The 19330-nt window shown below is 40.0% G+C and overlaps 1 protein-coding gene across 3 annotated transcripts in view; it reads left to right on the top strand.

Moving 5' to 3' along the window:
• The first annotated feature begins 9935 nt into the window (after positions 1 to 9935).
• The window catches only part of PPP3CC (protein phosphatase 3 catalytic subunit gamma), a 74747-nt gene continuing 65352 nt past the window's right edge, over positions 9936 to 19330 (top strand). Inside the window, exon 1 of one of the 3 annotated variants that reach the window (XM_081075856.1) lies at positions 9936 to 10122. Coding sequence is in view for 2 of the 3 variants with exons in the window: in XM_081075854.1 (XP_080931980.1) it covers positions 10394 to 10619 (226 nt within the window). In the remaining variant the exon portion in view is untranslated. Of the gene's footprint in view, positions 10123 to 10336; positions 11004 to 19330 lie in introns of those variants that run through there. The other 2 variants (XM_081075854.1, XM_081075855.1) reach the window with 2 other exon arrangements.

The following is a 19330-nucleotide window of genomic DNA, read 5'->3' as shown; positions in this document are numbered from 1 at the left end:
TCAGTCCTTCCATTTTTTTAAAATTCAAGAATAATTAAGTGGCTCATATTGGTATTTTAAACTGCATTAACTACTATATCAGACCACCACCTGCTGGAGTTGTTCAAAATGAAATTCACTCCATCTTTTGGTTGTACCACCTCTAAAGAGCCTAGGCTGGGATGGGTGCTTCCCTGCGACACCTGTTACTGGACTGGCATTGTGATTCCTGTTGTTCTTTATATACCGAATTCATTCTTGGTGGAGCTATATCTGGTTTCTTTCTGTGTTTCAGCACCTGCGATCCAGAAAGGGTGAATGAAAAGACCAAATGAAGTGCCTGTAAGTTCACTATTTGTGAACATGCTCCTTTTTCCACTGGCCACACTACCTGTTGTGGTTTCCTATCTTCGGTGGTGTCGCTTATGCCTTGTTACCTGGTTCTCCTTGATTTAGAAACAAGTTTGGGAGAGGTGACTGTGGCCCATATAGAACAGAGCTAAGCAAAGTAAACAGGTCATTAAGAAGATTAAAACTTTGATCTTAGCCATGTCTTTGTAATACTCTTACCCAGCTAAACCGTTTAGGACATTTTTGGTGGAAGGCAAATGACCTTCTATCGTGTAGTTTCTGCACGTTCTTCTTTACCATTCAGTGATGCCGAGATCTGATTTGAGCAAAATCCATTTCGAGAGATAATAAAGACACCAAGTGTGGACATAAAACAAGGCTTTTGACTTGTGGAAAAATAAAATACTCATCTATTTTAAAGAAGTGTGAAATACCTAAACTTCTGAAGAATGGTAGGTTTGAATCCCAGCAGAAGTGAATCCCTGTCATCTTTCTAGAATAAAATGAATTAATTCCATGTAAAGTAGAAAAAAAAGTAGTGATTGGAAAAGATCCATAGGTCCTTATCAACCTTCAGCTAAGTATGTTTAGAGCTGCCAGCCAAAACACATTTTTCTTTCCAATATCACAACCCCTTCTTCCCAGATGTCTAGTCAGCGTTTATTTTAAACGAAGGAAGTTCACAGACTACCCTTCCTGTACCAGTGTAAGAGCAATCTTTGATCCTGGCAGTGGGTGGGATTTTGAGATGGCAGCATCAATTATAGTTAAGGAATAACCCAAAGTGTTCTGACTCTGGCAATCATAAGCCAAGAAGTGGTTCTTTTTTCCACCAGGCTCTGGACTTTTTTCTCTATCTGTGGTTTGCTTATAAATCTTTGGAACATGGAGGTTACCTAAGAATAAGCTTAGGCAGTGATCCATGTCGTTTTTTCAGATATATACACATGTAGTTAGAAAGCTATCAGCAAATTCCTTAGTGGAGACCCCTGACAGATATGTTGGTAATTCTAAACGTGAAATGAGCTCTAAAAATATATATTGTCCTGCATTTGTTACTTTCTCTTTTTATGTGAACACATTTAAGTGGGATATTGCTGTCTGTGTGTGAGGTGGTAGAGAAACGACCAGAGCGGCTTCTGCCCTGGAGTAAAAGGCTATTCAGGCCCCCAGGAGGCGTGTAGGTGGCAGAGCATGTGAAGTTCTGCATACCTCCTTGGGACCACAGTACAGGACTACCCAGTCAGCAAAACAAGAATCAAATAAGGTACAACCCTGGAGTTGGGAGATGCTGAACAGGAGGGTAATGGGTGCACCCATGCCACAGCCCACCTTCAGTGTTTCCAGGTGTGGCCCACCTCCTGGCCAGACCTTCTTGTCCAGTCACCCCTATGTCCATCCTGAGCCAGGCAGGGCCCCTGTGCAGCTACTGGAGGTAGCAGAAGTCTTAAAGCAGTGGTTACCAGGTACTATCAGCTACTTATCAGCTACTATGGCCATCCAAGGTCATGCAGGCTCTGTGGCCCCTGCACTGGCTCTGCAGACATGTTGATGTCGGACAGGAAGCAACCAGACCTGTTGGATACCTAGATGCAGCTGTCGCCCCAGTCAGCTTCAGGATGTTTCCATCGGAAGCCACAGCTACACCTGTGGGGGCGCTAAAGGCCCCTGGCCCTCTCCTTGGGAGCCAGACTTGAAGAGGCACTCTCAGCTGGCACTGGACACCTTCACTGAGTGGTTATGGAAATTCATCACTACAATCTCATTCTTATTCGTAGCCACAAAATGGGGCCTGGCCATCAGTTGGCCCCACGGCCTCCAAGATAGCCGATGAGCTTGTGGGCTGGAAGGTCAAGAAGATGCATTATCATGTTGCCAGCCACATGATTTGTCCTTTCAGGTCTATGGCCACTCGCTTGGGGCCCATGAGGTGCCTTGCTCTTTTCTTGGTCTTGAACTTGCTCTTAGGGAAAAAGATGCTGACCAATGGTTGTCATTGTCTGCCACAATAATGTCTCCATTGGTGTCCACTGCCACACCTGTGGGGCACCGCAGCTGCCCAGGTGAGTGTCCTTGGGCCCCAAAGCGAATCTTGAACTGGCCCTCATTAGAGAAAACCTGGGTACGTTGACTATAGCTGTCTGCTACCACTGTGGGGCCACAGCAAGCTGAGGACCACCTGTGAATTGGTGAATTTGCCCTTCTCCCTCCTAAGACTGCCAAAGTCTTCCGTAGGGCTGTCCTTCCATACGCCACCTGTGCTGTACTTGGAGCTGGGCCCACATACCACCACCCAGTGTGTGTGATTGCCTGGGCGTCAGGGATTGGACATGGAAGGGCGCAGGACCCAGGCCACAGGGCACAAATGTTGCCTAGTTATTTTTAAATGCATCCAAATTTAAAAATGGCATCTAAGCCAGTTAGATGGAAATTCCTTACAAAACATGATGTTAACCTTGTGAGTTTTAAGGGGAAGGAAAACAACTAATTACTAAAGGAGACTTTTTCCCCCTTAAAACAAAGGATTAGCTCTTTAATTATAGATGCTGGTAAGGAGAGGGAAAAGTCTCTTTGATCTGTATCCTCCCAGATTCTTTCAAGTGACATGTCCCCTATAACTTCTTGAGGAGGTTAAGAAAACAAGCTCATTTGAAGCCAGTGATTGATTGTATCCTATACTCGTGGTCCTTGAAAAGAAATATCTCATACTGCCAAATTCATATACTTTCAACATTTTGTAGTAATTGTCCAAATAAGGTAGCTTCCCTCCACCCCCGATTCTTGAAAATTGTATGAGCAGGAGAGAGATTAAATTTAGATTTTTTTTCTGGAAAAACTGATTTTTTAAAAAAATTAAATTATTTTTTCAGTATAGGCAGTTCAGTGATATATCTAACTAAAAAGGGTAGATGAAATATAAACATTAGAGATCTCAACATTGTTTTCATTTGGTTTTAAAGTGTGTTGTATTTACCATGTTCCCCCGAAAATAAGATCTAGCCAGGCAATCAGCTCTAATGCGTCTTTTGGAGAAAAATTAATATAAAATCCGGTATTGTAGTATATGATATAATATTATATGATATATTATATACCTGGTCTTACAATAAAATAAGATGGGGTCTTATATTAATTTTGCTCCAAAAGACGCATTAGAGCTGATTGTCCGGCTAGGTCGTATTTTCAGAGAAACACGGTATTCCTACAAATCTGTTCTAATTATGCTCTACTTAGCCTAATAGAAAACTATGTTGCATTCCTTGGTTCATACATTAAAATTTTGCTTGACAACTTCCTTGATCTAGGTGATGGTAATACCTTTTTCATTGGAAATTTTAAGGTAGCCTTATAAGCTAGTGTAAATAAGAAAGTCCTTAGAAAAGTGTTTAAGTTTGGTGCTTTTTGAAGCAAATGAAGGCTTTGCATTAAAGGATTAGCTCATTAATTATAGATGAATGAAAACCTACTAGCCCAGGGTTCTGTGTGAAAGAGCACAGGATCTTAAGTCCAAAAGAATGGATTTGTGTCCATTCCATCACCCACTGGCTATGTGAAGTCTGATATGTTTAACCCCAATGTCTTTATCTCTGAAGTGGAAATGATCATTTCTATACTATCTCCGTAAGTGTAATGAGAACTATATGCATGAGCAAGTACTTTATAAATTAAAACTCGATAGCAGTGGTAATTAACATTTTGTTGCTTAGATTCCTTTGAGGGTCTGAAAAATACGTGCTTCCCCCCCCTCCAAAACCTTATAAATACACTCAAAACCGTAATTTCATTTACAGTTGCGGGCAGAATGGGAAGGAAACGATTTGAAGCCCTTGCACCACAGGTTCAGAACTTCTGTTTCCGACAAGAGTAAGATGGTATTCATTCATTCCACAAGTGATGGACCTCCAACGCGGTGCCAGCTGGATCGTGACCGTGGCGGAGAACAGGGCCGACGCTGGTGCTGCCCTTAAGGAGTAAGTGTAGACACAAAAAAACTAGTGCTGCAGATAAATGAACTTAGGGTGGTGATGAAGTAGAGAGCGGGTGAAGTGTTGTGTGCAGCTGTCAGGGAAGTCCTCTTTCAGGAGAAGGCATCTGAGCTGAGCCGCAAGGAATGAGGCTGCTTTGTGATGACCTACGAGAAGAATGTTCCAAGCCAAAGAGACAGCAAATGCAAGAGCTCTGGAGCAGAAATGAGCTTGGTCTGTTTGAGGTCAATTTGTATAAATTGTAGTAGATATGGTATAAAGAAGGTCGCTATGTCTGAACTGTAGTGGGCGTAGCTGAGTTCAAAGTAGACGAGAGTCAGACCACTTTCGGGAAAGGGGGAGATATTTTCAGCTGAGGAAAGGCAGAAATCAGATTTATGTTTTTCTTAGGTTGTTGCAAAAGTAATGGCGGTTTAAAAGGTTAATAATTGTAAAAGCCGCAATTATTTTTGCACCAACCTAATAGTTTAGAAAGAGCTGTTGTGTGGAAAAATGGACTGTAGGGGGAGGACGAGGACAGGATATGGTGTGAGAGGGAAAGAGCCTCCCCCTCCGCCTCCTTCCACTCTACATTTTTGTCCCAAGTAACTTGATGAATGCCAGTGCCCTTTACCTCTGGCATCTTACCTGTGGAATGCTGGAGCCCAGGTGTGAGAGAGGTATTAAATTCTATTCTCCTAGACTGTACAGTATTATGCAGCTAGTAATGCCTACCACCATTTTCTCCTGCTTTGTAATGGTGCAAACAAAAGTAATAGGAAACAATGACATCTTTGATGCTTCCCATCCTTGTCACAGGTCTCACATTGTTAGATCCTCCCAGGAAGACCAAGGGATGGCACACTGTTAAGAGGTTTGTGGTCAGTGATGTGATGGCATGGATTAGCTGAGTCCAAAGTTGATGAAAATTCTGAAATGACACTGAGACCTTGGGAGAAAAAAAAAAAAAGAGGTTTGCACACGGCCCCCAAAGTGGCCTGAATATCAGCTGTCGATACCAGGGGTGCCCCAAAAAATGTATACACGTGACTTGTATTCATCTTTTGTTATCAGTATATACTGAGTATTACAATTGTAATACAGTTTTTTCCTTTCTTAAAATGTGAATACATTTTTTTGGCGCCCTCTGTATATATTACTAATCAGCAGAACTTTTATTAGCATTTTTTCACTTACAAGTGTCTAAAGAGATTATAAATTTGGTATCAGGCTGTTCTAAGCAGGATGTTGCTTTGGGCCATGTCCTTCCAATTACAAAACAATTTTTTTTTTTTTATAATATGGGTGGATTTAATTTATAAGATTTGAGTGCAAACTTAAAAACAAAAACAAAGCTCTTCATCAAGAATAAACACAAAAATCTAAGTAACAATCCTGCAATCGTGCATTTTAACAGAAAGCACAAAAAATATTTTTTAAAATTGGGATTTGCTAATTCTTTTAGATCTTAAAACTGTGGAGGTGGGGTGCATTGCAAGTTAATTTAATTTAAATTAAATGCACTCATAGAAAAATATGAATAAAATATAGTATAGTATGTGATGTCCATATAGTGTGTATTGCTAATAAAAACATTTTATGTAGTGCTTTTCATATAAAATTAGAAACTATACACTATAAAATACCTTTTGTTCTGTGTAGCTATTTCAGAAATGCTCATTTTACTCTAGTTTAAAGAATATTGTACAGTTCTCTTGCCTGCATTTGACACAGAAGTTCGGTATTTAGTGGCTGCAAACAGAAACTGGAGCCAGGTTATTTTTACACAAGAGCGGAAACTGGGATTCCCTGTGCTTTTGTTAAATTAAAAGCGTTCATAATTATTTCTCAGAAGAACCGGTCGTTAATTAAGGTTTCGGAAGTGCTCAGGGAGTTTCAAAAAGAAATATACCAAGTCTCACAAGCCCTGTAAGATGGAAACCTAGGTTTGAAGAAATTAGTAGAAATGCCAGTTTAACATGATTCCTGGTAATTTCAAATATTTAGTCAATTCTAAACAATGCAGAAAGTAAAAGGAAAGAGAAATCAGATTCACCAATTAAGTAATACGAATGACCCTGGGCAGGTGGAGAGGTGTACGAGCTGAGTAAAATAGAACTCTCCAGTTGTTGCTGGGAGATGCTAATGTGCAGATTGAAAACATCACCACCAACAACAAAGTTAAGTCTTACTCATTAAAAAACGGGGCAAGGAGCTTAGAGTTTTCTTCTTTTTATATTTCCATGGAGTGATTCTAGATGTTTTGTTTTGATCAGAGAAGTCAGATAGAAAGTCCCCCCGATGAATATTTAATGCTTCTGGAAATAATCCTGAACAATAGTCCTTTGAAAAAAAAATAGCACTTTATTTTCACCTAATTATAAAGTAATACTTTCTCACCATAGAAAATTGATAAAATACAGAAAATTAATGTTTTTTTTATAAGTCACTCTTAATCATACACCATGAAATGGCTACTGTTAACCTTTCTTTTCTCTTCAGAGAATGCTCTGTGAGGGTATGAACTGTGTCGATTTTAGATTATCACTGTATCCCTACTTCGTAGCACAGAGCCTGGCTCAGGCAGCACCTAATTAGTATTTATTGAATGAATTAACATATTAATATTTCCTTCTAATCTTTTTAGAAAAGATTTGTTTGTTTGTTAACAAAATGGGATCCATACTGTACATGATTATATTCTAGCTTTTTCACTTTCCATTATCTCCTATTTGATATCATTATCTCATGATATCAAATATCTGCTAAATCTAAAATGTGATGATTTTTCATAAGGTATAATATCCCATCCAATAGCATACTTCATTTAACCATTTTCCTATGCAAATGAAATCATATAGTACGTACTAGTTAGGGTCTTGCTTCTTTTGTTCACCATAATGTTTTTGAGATGCATTCATATGGTTGCATGTATCTCTTATTAGTTGAGCAGTATTCTATTGTTTGGATAATTATTGCTGTTGGGTGAAGTACCTAAGACTAGAATTACTGGGTCATAGTGTAGGTGTATAGTTAACTTTATAAAAAAACTTCCAAACTGTTTTCCAAAGTCGTTGTAGCATTTTACTCTCCCACCAGCTGTGTAGAAGAGTTCCAGTTGCTCCCATCCTCACCAACACTTGGTATTGAGAGTCTTGAATTTTAGCTATTCTTCTAGGCTAGTGCTGGGCTATCTCAATATCGTTTATTTTGCATTTTCCTGATGACTAATGATGCTGACAATCTTTGCATTGGCCATACATATATCTGCTTTGATTGATACTGCCAAATCCCTTTCCAGAGTTGTGCTAATTTATAATTGTACCAAGAGTGTCACCTTTTAAAAATGTTTTCCAATTTGCTACGTGAAAATGGCATCTTGTTTTAATTTGGATGTTTATTACTTATGAAGTGGAATATTTTTTAATGTGCAGTACCTTATAATTTATTCTTTTATGAATGTTTTTGTTCATGGCCTTTGCTCATACTTGTATTGTAGAGCTTTTTTACTGATTAGTGAAAGTTCTTTACACTGACAGAAGACACAAATATTTCCCCAGTTTTGTGCCTTTTAATTATGTTTATTTTTTTTCAAGTAGTTAAACATAGCATTCTTTTGTAATTTTTTTCATTACTTTTGAGCTTAGAAAGTCCTTATCTGAATTCATTAAGTTGGTTTTAATCTGATAAATGCCCACTTGGGGGAGGGGCTGTCAGCATCTTGGCATCCATTAGTTCTAGAATTACCACTGTTATCCAAGTGGGATAACTTCATTTTCTTCTAGATTTTTTTCTTTTATTTTTTTACATGTAACTCTTTAAAGCAAGTTCATGTTATTATGATGTTATGGAGTGGCTCCAACTTGAGATCCAAACAGTTGATTAATTTTTCCACTACTGTTATAGAATAATCCATCTCTTCACATTGGTTGGCAATGGTTTACTAAACTTTTTGTTTTTAGCTATCCTGTTTATGTTCTTCCAGATGAATTTTAACATCTACTATGCTACAGGGACCAATTTATTTTTGACCTTTAGAAGTTTGCTGTTTGATAGTGCTGTGGATCTCTGATTACTTCTTAAATGAAGAACTTCCTCAGGATATCTGAACAATTCTCTTGGGTGGAAGCCTGAAGTCAAGACCCAAAAATACATAACCAAAATACTCCTGCCTCCCTGGGGTTGCTCTGCATGGCCTGAGGTCAAAACTCTAAGGCATAATTCAGTCTGACTCCACTGTATATCCCCAGATCTCCTCCCAGTACATAAATGTATGTTAATGCATATTTAGGCTTAAGGCCTATAATCTTTTAGCTAGGAGCTGTCCAAAAGAATTTTCTACTATGATAGAAATGTCCTATTCTACCATGTCCAATAAGATAGCAACTAGCCACACATCATTATTGAGCATTTGAAATGTGGCTAGTGCACTTGAGGTACTGAACATTTAAACTTTTTATTTTACGTAATTTAAATGTCCATAGCCATGTATGACTTCTTATTGGCCATCACAGGAACTGTTAAAGCTGGTTTGCCTATAATTTGCATATACTTCCTTGGAGCTCAGTTTCTTCTTTTAAAAAAAATTTTCAATTACAGTTGACACTCGGTATTATATTAGTTTCAGGTGTATAGCATAGTGGTTAGACATTTATATAACTTATGAAGTGATCCCCCCAAGAAGTCTAGTACCCACCTGACACCATACATATTTATTACAATATTACTGACTATATTTCCTATCCTGTACTTCATAACCGCTTGACTAGTTTGTAACTGCCGATCTGTACTTCTTAATCCTTTCACCTTTTTCACTCAGCCCCCAAACCTCCTCCCATCAGGAAACCATCAGTTTGTTCTCTGTATCCATGAGTCTGTTTTTGTTTTGTTTAGATTTCACATATATGTGAAATCACCATTTCACATATGGTATTTGTCTTTGTTTGACTTATTTTACTTAGCCTAATACCCTCTCGGTCCATCCATGTTGTCGCAAATGATAAGGTTCAATTCTTTTTTATGGCCGAGTAATATTCCGTTGTATATACGTACCACATCTTCTTTATCCAATTGTTTATTGATGGACATTTAGGTGGCTTCCATATCTTGGCTCTTATAAATAATGCTGCAACTAACATAGGGATGCATATATCTTTTTGAATTAGTGTTTTGGATTTCTTTGGTTAAATACCTAGAAGTGGAATCGCTGGTTCATAAGGTAGTTTTATTTTCAATTTTTTGAGGAACCTCCATACTATTTTCCATAGTAGCTGCACCCTGGATCTGAGTTTCAATATTCTATTATCATGACTAAAATCAAAACACATTTGACTTTCGCAGGCACTGTACTCCATGAGGGAGGACAGTCACAGTAAGACAATTGCTGTTCTAGGCTGACAATTTAAGGAGAGAAAAGGTCGGTTTTTAACCTAAAGCTGAGCCAGGTTAAGGCTCTCTAGAAAGACCTGCCCCAGTTAGTCTTCCACATGTAAGCATGTTCCACAGTAAGCATGTTCCACATGTAAGCATGTTCCACAGCATGCTTAGGTGTCCCACAGTAAGCACGAGGGGGTTGGCAGATACGGTGTCACTGCGTCCAAGGGGGAAGGAGTTGCTTCTGGCTGAGTAGGCAGGGCTTATGAGAAGGTCAGTTCCTTTCACAAGGAGGTGTGACCCGGGGGCTCCCTGGAGCTGCTGACCTCTCCTTTTTCTTAGCCGTGGAAAGAGAGGAGGCTGTAAGACCCAGGCCAGGGCCTTATCCATCCCACGTGGAACACTGAGCCCGTCGCCCCCCAACTACTGGATTGGAACTAGGATGGACACGAAGGTCCTTCTCACTATACTAACAGCCCTCAACAACCGTGAAAACTTAAATCAGGGGTTCAAATAGGTTTGGTGAAGGGGTGTTTACACGGTGGGTCGGAGTGGGGTCCCATCGATAGACTCCTAGCGTGGGCGGGACACCCAGAGGAAAGGGCCGGAGGCCTCCGGTGGGGAAGGTGCGAGAGGACGAGGGTTCTCCGCACGGTGACTCCAGAGTGACAGGAGGCTCGCGACCCCACCGAGCAACTGCTGGGTCGCTCCTGCCGGGTCACAAGATGGCCGCGGTCTGGCTGGGCCTTGCCCCGCAGGACGTCGGGGCTGGGGTTCGGTGCCACCGGCCGGGCCGCTGCGGGCCGCTCCGAGTCTGCTGCCGGGAAGGCCGGCCGCGGAGGGGGGACCCCGGGCGGTCGGAAGCCGGGGAGGAAGGAAGCGCGCGTGCGCAGGGCACGGCCGCGGGGCCGCGAGGAAGGGCGCAGGGGGTTCCGCGACAGCCGGGCCGAGGTCAGGGAGCCGCGCGCGCGCGGGACTCGGGCCGCGGGGAGCAGGGGCGCGGCGGGCGGGAGCGCGCGCGCGCACACGCGGCCCGGGTCGCGAGCAGCCGCGGCCGCCCCGGTCGCCTCCCTGCGCCGCGATCGCCGCCGCTCGCGACTCGGCGCCCGGAGAAGGATCGGCCGGTGGGTCCTGTCCGCCGGGCGTGAGGCCGGGCTGCGGTCGGCGCTGCCTCCTGGTGCCGGGGCCGCGCTGCAGAGCCGGGCCCCGGGCGCCGCGATCGCGGGGGGCGCCGGCGGAGGTGCAGGCTGGCGGTCTCCAGGAGCCGGGAGGAAGCCCCGGGGACCATGTCCGGGAGGAACCTCCACCTTTCCACCACCGATCGCGTCGTCAAAGGTGCCTAGCGGGCCGGGCCTTCCTCGTCGATCCGCGGGGCGCGGGCCCGGGGCCGTTCGGGGACGGAGGGAGGGAGCCGAGGAGGGGCGACGCGAGGGCGCGGGGGGCCCGGCGGCGCTCCTGCCGGAGGAGGACCGGACGGGCGTGGGAGCGCCGAGGGCGGGATGCCCAGTGGGATGGCCCCGCCGGGGCCCCGGGCGGTTTCTGTTGCACCTGGTAGCTCCGCCGCGAGCTGGGCTTCCAGATGGGTGGGCAGTGCTTCTCCTACCACCCCCAAAGGGCCTGGGTCCCACCATTCTTTCAAAGAAACCATGCCTCTCTTTTAGTCCCTTATCTGGGGGAGCCATCGAGGGTGATGTGGGGAGGGAGTTGAGTCCATTTTTCCAACTCCGATCTTTCTGCCGCTCCCGGGCCGTGGACTCCGATCAGCCCGCCCCTCCCCCTCCCCCCTTTTTAGGACATAATACCCAGTACCTTCTGGCCCACTTTCTCCAGATCGTCACCACTCACTGCGGTTCTTAAAAGAAACCGTACGGTGAAACAAATACAAATAAATCCATTTCATAGTGTTTGAAAGGGATTGACAGGTCTCTTGACATGTTGGTATTTTTTATTTTGCTTTGGGCCATAAACCCTCGGAGAATGATGTTTGTTCTCTGATTCAGATGTCCAACATAAACTAGACTGTTCCTGGTAGGGAACTAGTACTTACTGATACTTGTAGGGTTTTACGTTGCAGTTGTTTCTGCCTTTAAACGAAGCATCCCGGTTTGCACATAACCCGTAATTTATGTGCTTCGTTGTGTTCAGTCGTAAGACTTTAAGTACAACTCCTCTCTCTGAGTGTTAACAACCGGTTTGAAAGCACTATTTTATAAGAAGGGAATATACCTAGAAGAGCTGTGTTAGTGGCCCCTGGATAAAGGGGTTAGCTGTAAGCGGGGAAGACTATTAAAATACTTTTATTTTTTTCATTTTGGTAATTAGAAGGAGAAAGTAAACTAAAATTGGTGACAAGAGTGCATTTTTTTGAGCGTAAAAGCCTGTAGAATGGTCAGTGAAGTGGGAGAATTTTACTGTTTAACTAGGTTCTCCTCCTCCCCCCGTGAAAACAGTAAGCATCATAAATAATTGTCTACGCTGTATAATTTTAGTGTGTGACTTAGTTTCCCCCTCTAAAAAGTCAGCATCATGTTGGTCATAAATGTTGATTATCTACACTGTATAATATTTAGTAACTGTAATGGGATTTTTGAGATTTATCTACTCAGCATTTGTCTGGTATCATTCGGGATTTAAGTGAATTGTTCATATAGCCCTTTAACTGCTATATTATTCTGCCCATTTTAATGTCAGTCTTTATCATATATAACCCACAAAGAGTATATAACCATCTCTTAAAATTCAGAATATACTAAGCATAACCTTTTGTTGATAAATCAAGGTCATCATTATGTACATTAATTTCTGTTCTGTGCTGTTAATATGGCCGGTGCATTCTGCTGTATAAGGGTGTTGTCAGTTTCCTCCTGTACTAAAATGACTCCTCACTGCTACACCAGGTTAGTGCTTTTGTCTGTGTTTGGTTTATCTCTTCCTGTGGTGGTCTCTATATTTCAACATATACCCTTCTAATCTACCACTTTTAAATTGAAGTAGGCAGGGAAACCAGATAAACCAGAATTATGTATCAAGTGAGAATAAATGGAATCTGAGTGAAGCTTAGTGGCAGTCCTTAGATCTTCACGAATCTCAAATTCTGATCGCCATTGTGGCATGTCATTTCCACCGCAACAGGCATAAGATATAAAGGAAATTTTTAAATGAACCGTTCAGACTCTTAAATATAGAAGTAAAGTCAAATGCCGTTAAAATGCAGGCTGGCTTGTTGTTAGGCATGCTCACAGTTAAGTGAACACCCTCACAGTCTTTATGTTTTTTGACAAAATTTTAAATGACTGCATGTTGTGTACTTCATACAATTGCTCTTAAATAAATGAAACAAATGATTTCAGGACTTTAGAATGTGTGGATTTGTCTTATATATAAGAACTTTAGCATAAGAACCTGACCACAGCAATTTTGGCTTCTTAGTGACTTATGTTACTTTTTTTCTGGGTTTTCCAGAGTTTGAAATACTTGAAGTTTGTTCTAAGAAAGTAAGGTGTTAGTGTATATATAGTAGGTCCATTGTGTTGGTACTAAATCCTGATGTGATGTTATCTTGTCTGGCCAGAGTTTGTCTATATTTATTCTCAGCTGGAAATCTTTTTCTGAGGTGAGACCACACCCCAGTTGTTTTTGGTTCTGTCATTTCCTGTTAACTTTAAAGTCTACTTAATTGTTTTGTTTGAGCAAATCTTAGAGAAGAATGGGTGGGTGGAAGTGATTTGTATTGTACACGTCCTTCAAACAGCAACTTTCCTAAAATGAAGGACTAGACTGGTAGTCAGAAAACCTAGATTTTACTGCTGCTTCTGGAGCTTATGTGTGACCTTGCTCGTTTTTTTTGTTTTTTGGTTTTTTTTTAACCTTGCCTTTTTACTTAAACTGCCTTTCTTTCCCTTCAATAATCTCATTTGCAAAATAGGGTAAATAATACTTTCTTTGTCAGGCATCGAAGCCATGAAAATAACGATGGCTGTGAAAAGCTTGAGACAAGGTACTGTTATGAAACATGATAGTTGTTTGGTAACAGATCATTTACTACATAAGTAGTTAGTAGGGAAACTGTTAACATTTGAAAAATATCAGAATTAGAACATATATGAAATTATAAAGTAGGAAACTTCCCAGTCCGGAAAATGTCTCTTCTACTATATAAAGGGATAGCTGGGTAGAATCCCATGGGGAACAATGTGAAGTAACCAATACAATTCTCTCTAGTACTTCCCTGGCAGCTGGTTTCTTCTGTAGCAGTTGAAGGTGTTTATGTTTAAAAATATAAGTTCTTATGATTTCATTCATTCATTAAATGTTTATAGAGAACCATCTGCACTGTATGCTAATAGTTAGCTGCTCCTTTGTTTCTTCTTTGTTTTAAAAGTAACATTTCTGTGAGCCTCTAGAATAGTCCCCATGCATCACTGGTATCTGGAGAAGTAAACTAGAAACAAATCATTGAACTGTGAAAATCTTTCAGCCTGACCTTTTTTTTTTTCTTTTTTTCCCCCGGTTTCCAAGTTTCTTTTCCTGTTTGAAGAATTTTTCTTTGACAGTGATTTTTATAAAAAACAGTTTATTCCTCTGCGCTGAATCTTTTCAGAAGCAATGAGGAAATTTCACTAGGAATTACATGACAGATACGGAGAATCCTTTGTCTACGTTTGTTATTTGGTGGCTGAATGGGGTTTAACAGAAAAGTCAAGCTTTTTCAGTAAGTTGATGATACAGTTCTCCCATTCCCTTGGAATTCAAATATATTGTATAGTCACAGAATGTACTGTCATTTATAGCACACATTAGAGGCTACTAGTTCTTTCACATCCTGGCACTGGGAATAGTGTAGCTATGGCTTTCCTAAAAGATTTTAAGTAGTATGGAAAGAAATTGCTACTATCACAAGTATACCCTGAACCCCATTTCATCTCTGGAACCTGTACCTCATTTATTTCCATAGCTCTTGTCCCCTCTCCTCTTTCATATATGAGAATAGATTTAATTTACCAAGGCTTTAAAAAATTTTTTTTTCCTTTTAAATATAAGCTTAACCCTGCTAATTATAAAATTGGAAAGTCAAAAAGGGAAGAAAACAATGGCTTTATATTTATTCCCTCCGGAAACAACTGCTTTTAATACTTCTCATGTATTTCCATGTGCTGGTATATTTTGGAATCAAAGGAAAATATCACATATATTTAAGCTTTTATTATGCAAATGTTTTCATATTATTTTAATGTAAATATTGTAATTTTACCTAAATTCTTTCATGATGGTTTCAGTCAACATGAAAATGGTATGAAAGTGTTTATACTCATATTTCGGTCTTTTATATTTTTAATCATTTGATACAACACCAACTCAACAGAAACATTTTCAAGTACAAATGTTCCTTCCATGTGAACAAATCATATAGGGCACCTCTGTTGAATTTGTCAATAGTATTTATTCAAGTTAGGCATAGTTTACCATTGTAATTAAGCTGCCAAACTATTTAAACATGAAAAAATCAGTGCTATTTGAGATTCATACCTCTAAGTGGACTTTTAAACCTCGGAAAGGACATCTTAACTTAAACACTTAATTCTTATTTGAGCAGGAATAAGTTGTTCTTTTTACTTGTATGTTAATGATTGTGATTGAAACCTTATTTATATCAGACATTTGATAATAAAGCTTTCTTCCATAAAGTAACATATTGTCACATTTTATTGTAAAGTTAAAAATATGTTAGTGGATCATTTCAGAGAAAAGTGCTAAGGACTCATTATTTAAAGTGAATTAAAGAATTAATTAAAAACCTTTTCCTAAGCTATATTTGGTAATAGAAATATAATATCTTTCCATTAAAGTGACATTTTGGAGAAAAGCTATTTTTTATACACATCTATGAGAAAAAAACGTATTCAGCTAATTCTGATATTTGTCATCATTTTGGGGCTTTGCTGCTACTTAATTACTAAAGGACTAAAAGAAATAAAGGGTGTCTTAATAATTAACATCCTTTGGTGCAATCACTAATAGAATATAACTCTTAAGTTTTCATGTTAAATTTTAGCTGAATTTTAGATTTCAAAACTGACGTTTAAAAATCTCTACTGAAAGTAAATTGATATCAAGTTATCTTTGTAATCTACCTAATTATTCAGGTGTATGCAAAGAGAACTTTTAGTTCCCTATATTCACTTTTATTTTATTGGCAAACTAGATTCTTATCATGGTATCTTTTAGTTTCTTCTGTCTTTGTTTATTATTAGAAGAAGGTCTAACTTGGTAACTAGGATCTCTAGAGTGGGTGACAGGAAGATAAAGATAGGCTGTATGAGCTAGCCAAGGCAATGTATATCTTTGATGATCATTATTAGATTTATTGAATGCTAACAATCTGTGATGATTTTGTGCAATGTCTGGACAATGTCAGCCCAAGAGGCTGAAGTTCTAAATGAAATAAACACTGGGAGATCATCTAAGAATTCATTCGAGAATTACCTATGTAATCCTTGCTAAAAGTGTTTAACCTCCATCTAGTTATAGTAAACAATCAGACAAATCCTATTTCAGACAAATCCAATTTCTACAAGACAACTGGTCTGAACGCTTCAAAAATGTCAAAGTTAGGCAACTGGTTAGTTCAGTTGGTGAGAGCGCAATGCTCATAACACTAAGGTTGCCAGTTGGATCCCCACATGGGCCCCTGTGAGCTGTGGCCTTCACAACTAGGCTGAAACAACTACTTGACTTAAACCTGACGGATCCCGGAAAAACACACTGAAAAAAAAAAGTTATGGGGGGACTATTCTAGATGAAAGAAGGTGAAAGAGAAACGATAGGAATAGTGCCAAGCCTGGACTTGGAAAATAAAAATCTATAGATATTTGGCAGACAACTGGAGAAATTTGAATATGGAGTATATATTAGATAATATCAGTATTAAATGTGGTAATATGGTATTATCATTCTAATGGAGAATGTTCTTATTTTTAGGCAATACCTGATACAGCATTTAGGTTGAAATATGATGTATGTCTGTAACTTGCTCTCAAATAGTTCAGAAAAAAAATTATGTGTTTGCTGAGCAAGAAAGCAAACATGGCAAAATGTTCACCCTGGTGAACATAGGTAAAGCGAAAATTGGTGCTCATTTTACTATCCTTTCACTTTTTTTATAGGATTTCAATTTTTCAAAATATAAAATTGAGGGAAGAAAAAAAGTACATTTAAGAAATGCCTCAAAACAGCTGGGCCTGGGAAAGGCTCCCATCATATTTGCGGATTCAGTAGTCTTAGGGAAAGCTGAAAAAGAAGAAGAGTTTTAATGTATATTATAGCTGATGTAAAGTGGAAGTACCTTGTTTAGCAGAAAAAGAGGTTGTTTCAGCTACATGGGAGGGCTTGGAAAAACAAGTAGAAGTAAGGATGGAGAAACAGTATACTTGCCTAAGGAGTAGAGAGGGTGGGAAATGTCAGAATTGAGAGGTGAAATTAAGAAAAGGCGGAGAAAAGGGATAGCTGAAAACTGCTGGAACAGTTAATAGTGATTCCATTAAGGGGACAGCAAGATTATTTTGAAGGCTGTGTGTTTTTTTAAAAAAACAACCTCAAAGCTTAATTGGCTTATAAACATAATCCAAAAATTATAGAAAAGTCAAACATTGCACAAATAGATATTGTGGAAAGTGAGACAGACTTGTTTTTATTTTATTGGCGGGATTGAAGTAAAACAGGTGAGAGAGGGATAAAATAAATACTTTTTAAAAAGAACTAACAAGTAGAGGAGATAGAAAGGATTTTCTAAGTGTATTTCCCATCCCTGTTAATCACACCACTTACCCATTTAGTCACTGGCTCAGATGACAAGCCTGGGAGTCAGGCCAGACTCTCCTATCGTTTTCACTTTATATCCAGTTCTACCAGACTCAGTTCTGTGGACTTTTGGTTTCTACATAACCTACTTCATCTCCCTGTCTCATTTCGTGGTTATACTACTGCAGTATCCTCTTGCTAGGGCTATTTAGTCTTCACACTGCCATCACTCCACAGTGTGGATAATATAAAAGATCATTCTTGTACTTGAAATCTTACATGAGCACTTCCTGCCCATGGGAGAAACTCTTAACTTTGTTGATCTTTAGTTCCGTTTGTGCTAAACCTGTAACCTTGTATGGTAGTCTCCCCTTGTCTGCTGGGGATACATTCCAGACTCCACTGAACCCTGTATGTACTATGTATTTGTCCTATACATACATACCTGTGATAAAGTTTAATTATAAATTAGGTGCGGTAAGAGACTAACAATAACAATAATAAAGCAGAACAATTATAATCATGATATACTGTAATAAAAGTTATGTGGTCTCTCTTTCACTCACCAGTAGTTTTATATTCTTCCGTCCAAACCCATCTGCCTAACCATCCCTTTCTTGCAGTACATGACCTGATGTCACTTGTTTCAGGGGAACCCTTGCTGAAGCCCTTGTATGGGCTCCATGCTTTCTGGTGCAACATGATGCTGTCAGTTGGAACATTTTCTGTTCATTCCTTCCATCCCCAATTTAATGCCTTTTCATCTTAACTACATACTTGTCATGTACTGTAGCCATCATTTTGCAGTTTGCGGTGCGACAGCAAAACTAGCATGAACTTCTTTTTTCTTCTTCACAATTTAATGAATGGAAGATTTGTTCTTACTGTAGATCATAGCAACCTCAGCATTTGACATATTTTTCTTTCCTTATTGGGTGGAGAAGTTTCACCTTTTCACTTAAAGGAAGCACTGCCAGCTTCTCTTTGGTGTGTCCGAATTGCCAGCATCGCTACTCTTGCATTTTGGGGTCATTATGAAGTAAAGTAAAGATTAAACAGTAGATCTGATACCAGACTAAGTGACCAACAGGCAGGGAGGTAGTGTGTACTGTGTGGAGACACTGGACAGAGGGTGGATTCCTGCCCTGGGTGGGACCGAGCAGGACGGTGTGAGATTTCATCACGCTCCTCAGAATGGTGCACAATTTAAAATATAAGATTTATTTATTTCTGGAATTTTTCATTTAATGTTTTTGGACTGTGGTTGACCACAGGTAACGGAAACCAAGGAACATGAAACGGTGGATAAGGGGGGACTACTGTATTACTTTCTTTCCTCATTTCACACCCCATTCCCAAACCTGCTTTACTACTACTTGTATTTCCCTAGAATGCTAAGTTGTTTTATATATCTTGCATTACTTCTGTGTGGAATCTTGCCCCCCAAATTGACTAGCCCCTATTTATTGATCTTTCAAGATTTAGCCAAGAGGACCTCTGAGCAGCTTTTTTTCTTTTATTAGGAGGTGGCATAGAGTAATGGGCTTCGAAGTCAGACATATGTGGATTCAAATCCTGCCTCTTTTAGTAGCTGCATGACCTTGGACAAATCATTTAACCTTTGTTAAACCTCAGTTTCCCTATCTGAGGAAGAGGGATAATAAAACCTGTCCTACAGGATAGTCGTAAACAAACTCCACAAAGTGCAGTGACAGGCACGAAGTACGTGCTCAATACATGGTAGCGACCACCATCATCTTCATCAGAAGAAGGGTTGGATATTGTCCCTATATACTCCCAGGAGCAATCTCACTGCTTTACACATTTCTTTAAATATTTTTATTAGTTATCACACTAAACTGTTA

The sequence above is a fragment of the Rhinolophus hipposideros genome (assembly GCF_964194185.1).
Source record: "Rhinolophus hipposideros genome assembly, chromosome: 16".
NCBI classification, from domain to species: domain Eukaryota; kingdom Metazoa; phylum Chordata; class Mammalia; order Chiroptera; family Rhinolophidae; genus Rhinolophus; species Rhinolophus hipposideros.
This window is presented reverse-complemented; position numbering and strand designations above follow the sequence as displayed.